This window comes from Dryobates pubescens, chromosome 10, assembly GCF_014839835.1.
Source record: "Dryobates pubescens isolate bDryPub1 chromosome 10, bDryPub1.pri, whole genome shotgun sequence".
Classification (NCBI taxonomy): Eukaryota; Metazoa; Chordata; class Aves; order Piciformes; family Picidae; genus Dryobates; species Dryobates pubescens.
The window spans coordinates 22167989-22180127 of record NC_071621.1 but is presented as its reverse complement, the minus strand read 5'-3'; the positions used below and the strand labels follow the sequence as shown (position 1 = coordinate 22180127).

Here is a 12139-nt window from a genome sequence, read left to right as displayed (position 1 = left end):
CTCAAGCTGTGCCAGGGAAAGTTTAGGCTTGAGGTGGGGGGAAAGTTCTTCACAGAAAGAGTTGTTGCCCAGTGGAATGTGCTGCCCAGGGAGGTGGTGGAGTCCCTGTCCCTGGAGGTGTTCAAAAGGGGAATGGATATGGTACTTGTTGCCATGGTTTAGTGGTCATGGGGTCTTGGGTGACAGGTTGGACTTGATGATCTTTGAGATCTTTTCCAACCTTATTGATTCTATGATTCTATGATTCTTTGATTCTATAACTCCTGCACAATCATCAAACACCTCATGCAGTTCCCAAGTTATGAATAGCAATGAGGTTGCTGAAGAAATTAGCATCTCATCTTTCTAGCCATGAGACTGGTCAAAAGAAAGGCACTTTTGGCTATATGGGCAAAGGACTGAATATCAGGGCTCAGAGGGGCTGCAGAAGCCCAGGTCCGGGTGGTTTTCACATCACTGAGACTCATAAACCACTAGGTACAAAGAGGAATGTTTATCTTATGGCTGCAGATGTGTTTGTGGCTGACAGATATCCAAATCACTGGTGTATCTTCTAGATTGCACGAGCCCCATATCAGCACTTGGAAAAAGACCTGAAGAGCTTAAAATATGTTCTGGAAATGAAGAACAATCAGATTCACAAACAGGAGAAGATGATTATGGAGCTAGAAAAACAGGTAAGTTGTCATTTTTCCTCCAGAGGAGACATCAGAGAGGTAGCAAAATTGTGGTTACAGCAAGGATAAGAAAACACATGATGTTAAAGAGGTTCATAAATGGCTATGTATTGTGTTATTCCACTGTCGGCCTACAAAGCTGCTTCTACTATCCCATGTCTCTGGTTTTCACCCAGAAACTGGAATCCTTTCCCATTCCTTCACCCACCCAATAATATCCTTGATTTCTCCCACACATCCATTGCTTTTCCATGCAATATGTTCACAGCCCATTATACAGCAAGGGAAGTGGTGCAGGAAGAATGGACAAAAGGAATCTCAGTGGTAATCCAGGGCTTCCATTTTGTTTACCAGCCTGCACCATACACCTCTACAGGAGTCAGGTAACCGTTTAGGAATGGAACAAGCAAGTGGAGAAGGATTGAGCAGGCACTTAGGGAGGTCTAAGCCACAAACTCAAATTAGCAATATTCAGCAAGCAGTCCCTAGCACGGCTTATGCTAGCAAAGACTTCTCCAACCCTGAAGTAATGCTTTGTTTCAGCCTACTCTGTTTTCTCATCCTTTGTATATGGGAGTCCCTAACAAGGAACTCACCAGTTCACCACCAATGACATTTTTTGTTGGAATGGGGATTTATTTTGGAAGGCAGAACCTGCAGTGACAGTAAACGTATAATGTGATGACAGGATGAGACATTACCTCAACTGGGGAGCCAGGGCAGCTGGTTCAGCACAGTATTCAGCAAGATTTGTTTCCATTTAGGGGGAAATTTGAGAACTCTGATGATTATTTTGCTGAACAGATGCTTGAGTAAATGGAGGTATAGAAAAGTGACTCTTTACAACTGAGGCTTGTTAACTGTGCTCCTTCCAACGTGCTGCTCCTGGAGCTAAGACAGCATTTGAAAGCATGCACTGAAGTGTTATACTGGGCAAAAAAATCCCCAGCAATGCCTTTCCTCACCCCATTTCCCCCCAACTTTCCTTCTTTTTTCCTCTTTTTTTTTTTTCCTGGTCACTTTTGTGCTTTTACTAGTTGACCATAGACGAGCACACAGCCCTGGTCCTGCCCTTCGTCACAGTAACACCCCGAGGCTACTGTGGTCCAAAGGCACAACTGCTTTCTGTGAAGATCTACCTTTATAACTGTCAAACTGCTTGAAAACCAAGACCCTCAGGGTCTGTACTGGGACCTGTACAGTTTAATATTTTTATCAGTGACATAGGCAGTGGGATGGAGTGAACCGTCAGCAAGTTTGCGGATGACACCAAGCTGAGTGTCCATACACCAGAGGGACAGGATGTCATCCAGAGGGACCTGGACAAGCTGGAGAGGTGGGCCCAGGTCAACCTCATGAAGTTCAACAAGAGCAAGTGCTGGGTCCTGCACCTGGGCCAGTCCTCACTATCAATACAGACTGGGGGATGAGGTGGTAGAAAGCAGCTCTGTGGACAAGGACTTGGGGGTGCCAATGGATGAGAGGCTGGACATGAGCAGGCAGTGTGCACTTGCAGCCCAGAAGGCAAATCACATCCTGGGATGCATCAAAAGATGTGTTGCCAGAAGACCCAGGGAGGTGATTCTGACACTTTACTTAGGTGAGACCTCACCTGGAGTACTGCATCCAGGTCTGGAGCCCTCACTATAGAAAGGACATGGGCCTGATCCAGCAGGTCCAGAGCAAGGCCACAAAAATGATCAGGGGTTTAGAGCACCTCTGCTACAAAGACAGGCTGTTTCCAAAGGCCTATAGTGATAGGATGAGGGGCAATGGATTCAAACTAGAGAAGAACAGATTCAGATTGAATGTTAGGAGCAGGTTCTTAACCACAAGGATAGTGGAACACTGGAACAGGTTGCCCAGGGAGGTGGTTGGGGCCCCATCTCTAGAGATATCAAAGCGAGGCTCGACAGGGCTCTGGGCAACCTGATCTAGTCGAGGATGTCCATGCATACTGCAGAGGGGGTTGGACTAGATGTCCTTTGGAGGTCCCTTCAACCCAGACCATTCTATGATTCTATGATTTTATAACTAAGGTGATAAAGTATGTCCAATTCAGAACCTGGGGAAAATGGAGCATATGAGGCTGTGGTACCTACCTATAAACATCTTGCTGATGTTTTCATACACTGCTATTGACATCCTCTGACTCTCTCCTTGAACTGTTCTGAGTAAAAGCTACCTGTGTTTGGGATAAGATTCATTTCACTTAAATATAGCTTAAAGTTGCTTCTCTAGTTTAAGCCTGTCATTTAAGCTGACACTGTCAGCAGTGGAGAAGTGGCTCCAAGGGGCAGCTCACCTCCTGTCAGTGCAGCACCAGGCTAAGGCTGCCACTGGGTAGGTAACTCTTTCCTTTCCATAACTGGGAAATCATAATCCTAGAGGTTGGACACCAAACATTTATATTCAGGACAGTTACCTGATCTGGATAATGCATCTCACACCACCTTGCACCCCTCCTTCTTTACTAGGCTGGCCACTCACACCACAGTGCCTTTTCCATGCTGGGTATCCCTGTGTTCCCCAAGTGCCTCCAGCTTTCATGTCCAAGAGCAATGGCTGGTAATGCTGGATCCCAAGGGAGTAAAGGGGCATCACTGAGGAAGATGTTTTATTTGTGCTGGACAAGACTAAGATACTCCTTCTCCTCAGTTAGAAGTGAGAGCTACTTCATCTCTGCCCCTGCTCAATGCTCTGCAGATGACCCCACTTTACCAGCATGAGGTGGTATGAATCAGACCTCTAAGTCTCAGCTGCAGTCATGACGACTACCTCTATCTACTCTCCAATTGTAGAAGTTACTTTAGGGACAAAAAAAACCCAACCCAAATTCTCTTGGATCAGTCATTGGGCTTGCTTCAGACTTAACAAACCTTCTTTCATTGCAGGCTGAAAAAAATTTAAAACTAGAAGAAAAAATCACCAAGCTGCAACAGCAGAATGAAGAACTCAGAGCCAGGATAGAGAAAAATACTGTCATAACAAGGTATGTGCTGGTATTTGCAATCTGTGTGGGCTTGAAAGGAGACTGCCCAAGGCTGACCCTTGGATGAGAGGCTGGTGAGAGGTCTCGAGCACAAGCCCTATGAGGAGAGGCTGAGGGAGCTGGGGTTGTTTAGCCTGCAGAAGAGGAGGCTCAGGGCAGACCTCACTGCTCTCTACAACTACCTGAAGGGAGGTTGTAGCCAGCAGGGGGTTGGTCTCTTCTCCCAGGCAACCAGCACCAGAACAAGAGGACACAGTCTCAGGCTGCACTAAGGAAAGTTTAGGCTCGAGGGGAGGAGAAAGTTCTTCACAGGAAGAGTTGTTGGCCAGTGGAATGTGCTGCCTGGGGAGGTGGTGGAGTCACCATCACTGGAGGTGTTCAAGAAAGGATTGGATGTGGCACTCGGAGCTATAGTTCAGTGGTCATGAGGTGTTAGGTATTAGGTAACTTGTTGGACTTGATGATCTCTGAGGTCTTTTCCAACCTGGTTGATTCTGGGATTCCGTGATTCTTTGATTACTACAAAAAGACTCCAGAAGCTGGTGTGCTGCCAGTGTGCTCCAGTGGTGTGCTGGTGCCGCCAAATAGATCTTCAGTATTGAGGTATGCAGTGATTTCTACAATATGCACCTATCCCCTTGTAACAGATGCTAAATCAGAACGCTCCAAAGTTGAAGCAGTGGCAAAAGCAGCATAACAAAACATGAAAAAATGTGATCATGGTGAGCATGAGGTGTTCAAAACAACGACTGGACATGGCACTTGGAGCCATGGTTTAGTTGTCAGGAGGTAATAGGTTGGACTTGACAATCCCTGAGGTCTTTTTCAACCTGGTTGATCCTGTGATTTCAGAAGGGAATACATAGAATACATAGAATAAACCAGGTTGGAAGAGACCTTCAAGATCATCGCATCCAACCCATCAACCAATCCAACACCACCTAAACAACTAACCCACGGCACCAAGCACCCCATCAAGTCTTCTCCTGAAAACCTCCAGTGATGGCGACTCCACCACCTCCCCAGGCAGCCCATTCCAATGGGCAATCACTCTCTCTGTATAGAACTTTTGCCTAACATCTAGCCTGAACCTCCCCTGGCGCAGCCTGAGACTGTGTCCTCTTGTTCTGGTGCTGGCTGCCTGGGAGAAGAGACCAAAATCCATCTGTCTACAACCTCCCTTCAGGTAGTTGTAGAGAGTGATAAGGTCACCCCTGAGCCTCCTCTTCTCCAGGCTAAGCAACCCCAGCTCCCTCAGCCTCTCCTCGTAGGGCTTGTGTTCCAAACCCCTCACCAACTTTGTTGCTCTTCTCTGGACTCGTTCCAGCAAGTCAACCTCCTTCCTAAACTGAGGGGCCCAGAACTGGACACAGGGAAAAACCTAACTTCCTCCTGAAAGTGTTCTGATGTCCCAATCTTCTTGTTTCATGAAGCAACCCATTTTGTACCGGGAGTTGCTCACTCTAACCTGTGGAAGGCCACATATCTGCCTGTGAGTGTTCGTGATTGTGACACGCTGCTGACAGCAAAGTTGTCAGTGCCTTGAGACCTGTTAGTCAGTGGGTAACAAGGGTGGGAAATGGGGCAGCTTCAGGAGAGAGATCCTGATGATGGCACTGTCACATAGCGGGGGTTATTCTTTGGTGACTTTTCCTCGTCTGCCTTGCCTGTTTGCACCCTTGATACAAGGTGACCAGTCTCCTCCCGTTGGGTGCTACAGTAACAGAGAAGAGTAGGATAGTCCCTGTCCCAGTTTGTAGTCTGATGTAAGGCAAGAGACTGTAGCTGGAGCCAGGCAGAAGGGGTATCAGAGGGAGACGCTAGAGCTGCCAGAAGTCATGCCAAGGGGCCTACAATGCAATTTAATTGTTAGCTCAATTTTAAAGCTTCAATGTCTCATCTCTGGTTTCACTTGGGTTTTGTCTTTCTTATGTCTCCCTTATTAATGCTTCAGCCTTTAAACATTATCTCCCGCATGTAGATATTTTAAAAGGCAATATTGCTTGCACTAACACTCAGATGGGGGTGAGGTTTGTGTTTCTTCTCACCTGATAGTAAATGCCTGTAGCACACATCTCACTGTCTGAAGTGGGTGTCTGCTGCCTTTCTGTGCTTGAAGAGGAAACCCAAGATTTTTTAAGGTCTAGATAACCAGACTAGTTTGAGACACCTGCTTTGGGGCTGAAAGAATTGTGACTCAGGACTGGCACACTCTCTCCACACTGTGACAGCAGCCAGGGTGTCTGCATCAGTGCTGAGCATCTCTGCGTTGCAGCTACCTGTCTCTGGCAAATAGCACCTTCCACTCCCTGCCAGAGTCTGGCTGCAGTGCTTTGCTTCTCACCTCTGTGTAGGAAATGGTTTTGAAGAGCATCTTTTGGGAGAAATTCTGAATTCCAGATCAGCCTTGGAAGTCAATTTAGAGGACAATACTTTTCAACAGGAACAGTGTGGGGACAGCTATGGGAGCAGCTATAAGGGACAGTGTCAGCCAGGACTTTAGAGCTGGAGTTACTAAAATGTGTTTTCTTGGTGGCAGCAGCTGCTCCACTGCTCATTTCTGCTGTACTGGCACTGCCTGCAAGTGCAGACAGGCAGAACTCAGGGAGCTGCCCTCGCTGGGGATTAGAGCTGTTTCTGCTGGTGTGCAGATCGGGAGCCTGCGCGGTTCTGACAGCCCAGCAGAGGCAAGAGGAGGGAGAGGAGCAGAAGGGGCGGGAGCCAGAGCAAAGCCAGCCCCTGCAGTACCGTCGGGAAGGGGGTCCCAGCGGTATCTGGGGCGCATGGATGCATCACAGAGATACTTTTAATCATAGCCAAGAGCAGATACAAAGTGAGGGAGAAGAGCCCTGCAGGCAGATCATGCACCATCTTTGGACACAGATGTTCCACAGAGTCTCTACTGGGATTTCCCTCAAGCACTTGAAGAAATCATCTGATTTCCCAGCATCTTGGATTCTCACTCCAAACCAACCAGTGGTTTTTGGGTTTGGTGCTTTGGACTGGAGCTGTGTAGTTTCCAACACCCTAGAGATGCAGGTGACTTGGTGGGGGTCTGATTTCTGTTGGCACAGCCACAGCACCTGCTCACCTTTGGGAGAGGCTTTAATGTGGGTCAAGGGCATGAGTCAGGCATCCTCCCTGGCATCCCTATCACGTCAGTGTGCCCCTGCAGACCTCTGTGGTTTTATGGCTGATTTGTCACAGCTACTTAAACTGTCAGGCGGCAGGCAGAGGAGGATGTCTGATCATAAGTCTGCTATACTGGGGATAAAGGATTCCTTAGATGAATTAGGTCTAAAACTGGAACATGTATTTCAAGACACAAACATAGAAAGTGAGAACACATTTGCTTTTACATTGCCTCTTTTCCTTCTTCTGCCTGAACGATGAAGAGGGCTAAATGGGCATCTGTGTCTTTTACAGGTATCATAGAATAGTTAGGGTTGGAAGGGACCTCAAGAATCATCTAGTTCCAAACCTCCCTGCTATGGACAGGGACACCTCACACTAGATCAGGCTGCTCAGAGCCACATCCAGCCTGGCCTTAAAAACCTCCAGGGATGGGGCCTCCACCACCTCCCTGGGCAACCTGTTCCAGTGTCTCACCACCCTCATGGGGAAGAACTTCTTCTTAACATCCAATCTGAATCTGCCCATTTCTGTTTTTTTTTCCATTCCCCCTAGTCCTATCACTCCCTGACACCCTAAAAAGTCCCTCCCCAGCTTTCTCGTAGCCCCCTTCAGATACTGGAAGGCCACAATTAGGTCTCCTCAGAGCCTTCTCTTCTCCAGACTGAACAGCCCCAACTCCCTCAGTCTGTCCTCACAGGAGAGGTGCTCCAGCCCTCTGATCATCCTTGTGGCCCTTCTCTGGGCCAGTGTCAGTGTCCATCCCTCTCCATAGGGCAGCAGAGGCAAATACAGGTTGGCTGAGCTGAAGGCAGAGGCTTCCCTGAAGGATGCCAGCACTGCTGGCTGTGAAAGCTGCCTCTGTCTCTGGGCAGTGTGAAGCTGGTTCTGCCTGTGTTCAGTCACACCACGTAAGGTGACACAGCATAAATTCCCAGCTCAGTGTGCACAAGGCTAATAGAAGCAGTGCAACACATGGCAGCTCCTTCCTCCATCCGTGTGCCGGAGCAGGTCTCTCCGGAGGACACATCCTCCTGCTGCGTGGTTTGGTTAAGAGGCAGTTGGCTGTAAGGCTGTTTTCTACTCAGATGTCTCCTTACTCACCTGCTGGTCAGGTGTGTAACTCACAGCCTGCCTCTGCCAGTGTGCATTAGTGCAACAGAGTGTAGGGAGAGAGACTGCAGAGGACACTGATCCTGGGCAGCCTACCCTACCTCTAGCAAGCAGCACTGAACTCCAGTGCAAAGGAGGCTGACAGGCTGCGGGCTGCGCTTGTCGGCTGTCCAAACAGTGCCTTTAGCAGAAGGAGGAGCTGAGCCCTCAGTGTGCTCTGCAGCCTGTGCTGCTGTGACTGGCCTGCTCCCAGTATCCAGCTGAGCTTTGCCAGTTAGCCACACCTTAAAAGCCAGGCAAGGGCAGGGGAAGACATGTGCTTTGGGTTTTTTCCCTCAGCAAATGCTGCCTGGAAAAAGGAGATAGTGGGACTCTGTGTATAACTTTTATGGCCTCTCTCGTTAGCCACTGCAAATGAAAAACTCATTCCACATATAGCAAGAGGCTTCCTGTGGAGTTACTTCTTTAGTACGAGCTCCCACGTGGACTTTCTTGTGCCTGTTAGACCATGAGCTCATGCCACAGCCGGTTCTCCAGTGGGACCATGAATAGGATCTCTGTCCTCTACAAGGCAAGCAGCTTTCTGAAAGCTTCTGCCAGCTTGGGTCTTTGAAAAATCTTGCCACTCTACTAACCACTGTTTCATGGTTCAAAACTTCAGAGAGTGGGAGAAGAACAGATATATCCTTGATGAGCTGAGCTCTATTTCTGTAGGAACCAAGGCTAAAAGACCCAAAACATTATTAACATTATTTTATATATATATATATATATATATATATGCACACACACAAAATCAGAAATGCCAGCCTCACCCTCTCAGAAACTTTAGATGACACAAAGAGCTTGAACCAGCAGTCCATGACTTCTGCTATGGGCTTCACGCTATACCCGAAAGAGTTGTGGAGAATTCCATGTGCACATCCAAAGTCATAGAATCACACAATTGTTAGGGTTGGAAAGGACCTCAAGGATCATCTAGTTCCAACCCCCCTGCCATGGGCAGGGACACCTCACACGCAGAGTCACATCCAGCCTGGACTTAAAAACCTCCAGGGATGGGGCTTCTACCACCTCCCTGGGCAACCTGTTCCAGTCTCTCACCACCCTCATGGGGAAGAACTTCTTCTTAACATCCAATCTGAATCTATCCATTTCTACTTTTTTCCATTCCCCCCAGTCCTATCACTCCCTGACACCCTAAAAAGTCCTTCCCCAGCTTTTTTGTAGCCCACTTCAGATACTGAAAGGCCACAATAAGGTCTCCTCAGTGCCTTCTCTTCTCCAGACTGAACAGCCCCAACTCCCTCAGTCTGTCCTCACAGGAGAGGTGCTCCAACCCTCTGATCACCCTCGTGGCCCTTCTCTGGACACATTCCAGCACGGCCATATCCTTCCTGTAATAGGGGCTCCAGAACTGGATGCAGAACTCCAGGTGGGGTCTCACCAGAGTGGAGCAGAGGGGGAGAATCACCTCCCTCAACCTGCTGGCAGAACCAGCTGCTGCTGAACCCTGTAAATACCTGGTGGGGAGGTTAGGTGCCTCTTTGCTTATTTCTATAAAATCCTAAATTGCCTGTAATCAGATTAGGTGCATGCCCAGAGCTGCCTCAGGCTGATCACATCAGCACCTGGCTCCTGCCCAAGTGTAATGGGACTGCAGGGCTGCAGATGCCAGGTGTTCCTGCATGCGTCCTCCCAGATGGTGGTGTTGCCTGTGCATGCCCCAAACACACCTCAGTGAGGTCCACAATCTGCCTGCACTGCCCCATTTCTTTTAAAGCAAATCACTTATTCAGGTGAGAGCAGACTCCTTGAGGTTGTGGTGCCCATAGGAGATTTCCATGCCCCACCTGCCAAAAAGCCACCAGGTTATAGAGCATTCTGGGGGAAACACCTCCCTGCTCTGTGCTGGTGAAGTTTTGCATGTAAGGCACTTGGGAACAGAGGGTTCATTACAACCAAGGAAGAAGGAGCTGGAGAAGGACACATAGCCTCATGAGTATTTACAGAGGACAGAGAAGGCCTTGAAACTGAGTTGCTTCCTTCATCAGGTCATCAGCTAAAACAGGGAGCACTGAGAATGCAGACTCCTTTCCCTTTATATGAAGTAGCAGCCGTTTGGAAAAGCCAGGGGTGCAACTGCCCTTTCTCACCCCTTTGCTCTTGCTCTGACACTCCACAAATTCTCTCTTGCTCATGGCACAGCTTTGGTGGCAGGCTTGAGAAAACAGGGTCAGAGTTACAGCTGTCCACGGAGTTGGGACTTGGGCATTTCATTCTCAATCAGCCAGAAGTAGGCCTAAACCCCAGGGCTGTCCACTTCTGGAGACTGCTCTAGCTGATGTGCTGCCCTGGAAAAAATGGGGCAGCACTGCAAGAACCTCTGGGTTGTGAAATGCCATCAGATAGAGGTGGCTGGAGCCAGCCATTGAAAGTGGGGAGAATGCAGGATTTAAGGAGCCCACCTGCACTTCATACTGCTTACTGGTTATCTGCAGGGGTGCCAGTGCTGGGACAGGCTGTGTTGTGTTGATTACTGAAGCCTCTTTTCTTCTTGGTGCAGAAACAGAAGCCTGGGCCAAAGAGGCACATGTGCAAGGAGCACAAGTGCCCACTGGCCCCAGGGCTCTGGGCTCCATCTGGGGGTGGTTTTGGCTACGTGGAGGTTTGTGGGCACATTCCTAGGTAGAAGCTACTATGCCAGTAAACAGGTTGACCAAGCAGAGGCCACAACCTCATGTTGGATGCCTGCTTCCTCCATGTGCTGAGCCAGGGAAGATGATCAGCTTCATTGCGTGGTAGCTCTCAGGGGACCAAAACCAACTGAGTCACAAGCAGATACTAATGAGAAAGAACATCTGTGCTTACCTACATCCCCAAGCTAAGTACCTGGTGTCCAGACACTAGCAGCCAAGGCTGGCTGTAAGTGTGGGACTGGCATGGAGCTGGTGTGCTCTGTGGTCCTTGTTGCCCACCATAGGGACCAATGGGGCTTGCTTCAGCTGCCACCCTGCTCACAAACCCTGCGCTGGAGGAGGATGAGCATGCACATGCACTTTATCTCAGCATAAACTTCCAGTTGTCCTCTCCACTTCCCCTGTCCAGGAGTGGGCAATCCTATTCTTGCAGTGCACTGCAGCCCTACATTTTCCTACTTTCAAATATACAAATAAACACATAAGCTATTTTTTCCTTTGGAGAAGTTCTAGTTTTCACTCTCTTACCTGTGTGGGGAAATGACTGTTTCTAAAGTGTCTGACATGTGCTGAATGCACAAAACCCTTGGCACCTTTGCACGTCCATGCATGGTGCTGAAACTTGCATACTGCCATGGAGGAAGGCTAGGGCTCATCCCATCTAAGCTTTGGTAGCTGGGCTGCCTCAGAGAGCTGGACAGCAGAAACTGCTGGGGAGCTGCTGTGTCTTGTGGAGATGCCTTTCTTGCCTGGCAGTAACAAGAGCCAGGGAAAGCTGTGCCCCAGCTTGGGCAGCTCAGCTGCAGCCCTACGGGCAGGTGGATGGGATGGGATGGGATGGGATGGGATGGGAGGAAGGAGGCAGGGAGGTGCTTGGGATCTTGCCTGTCTCTGCCTGTTGTGCAGCACTGGCTGCATTAATGTCACTATCTTCACACTGGTGTGTCTTACATGTTGTCCTGCTTCTCTCTCCAGGCAATTGTCAAAGGAGAATGCTAACCTTCAAGAATATGTTGAGAAAGAAATGGAGGAGAAGAAGAAGTTGAGCAAGACTAACGAAGAGCTCCTCTGGAAGCTGCAGGAGGAAGATGCTACAAGCCCTGTGAAACTCCAGTCCTCACCGTCCACTTCTTTTCACCGGTGCCCATCAAGAAACTCCTCTCCAGCAAAAGTCAGAACCTTGCAGCACTGACTCGGCACCTGCAGGCCAAAGGTCCCCTGCCTCTTATGCATCTCCAGTCTGCTAAATGTTAGCATCCAAGGAAGTACTCCCAGCAGTAGGCACCCGGGGTTCACGGCTGCAAGCATGTGGCAGCTGCATAGCTTTACTCTAGGCAGGGCTCTCTTACAGTCCCCGGACAGAAGCTCTTGGTTCTGACCTGGTGATCAGAGTAGCAAGAAAAGCTAGCAAGTAGCTAGGAGAGTAGAAAGTTAGGAAAGCATAACATTCTGTTTGATGGGTTGACATTTTCACGATGGGTAGAGCCAAAAGCTGGAAAACACTCTGTTAATGGTTCATCAGAATG

At 48.9% G+C, this 12139-nt stretch overlaps 1 protein-coding gene across 1 annotated transcript in view; it reads left to right on the top strand.

The window, feature by feature from the left end:
- MTUS2 (microtubule associated scaffold protein 2) overlaps window positions 1-12070 on the top strand; it is a 213781-nt gene extending 201711 nt beyond the window's left edge. Inside the window, exons 12-14 of the mRNA XM_054164603.1 lie at window positions 558-677; window positions 3572-3669; window positions 11589-12070. Coding sequence (XP_054020578.1) covers window positions 558-677; window positions 3572-3669; window positions 11589-11805 — 435 coding nt within the window. The 3' untranslated portion in view covers window positions 11806-12070. The remainder of the gene's footprint in view (window positions 1-557; window positions 678-3571; window positions 3670-11588) is intronic.
- The last annotated feature ends 69 nt before the right edge of the window (window positions 12071-12139 follow it).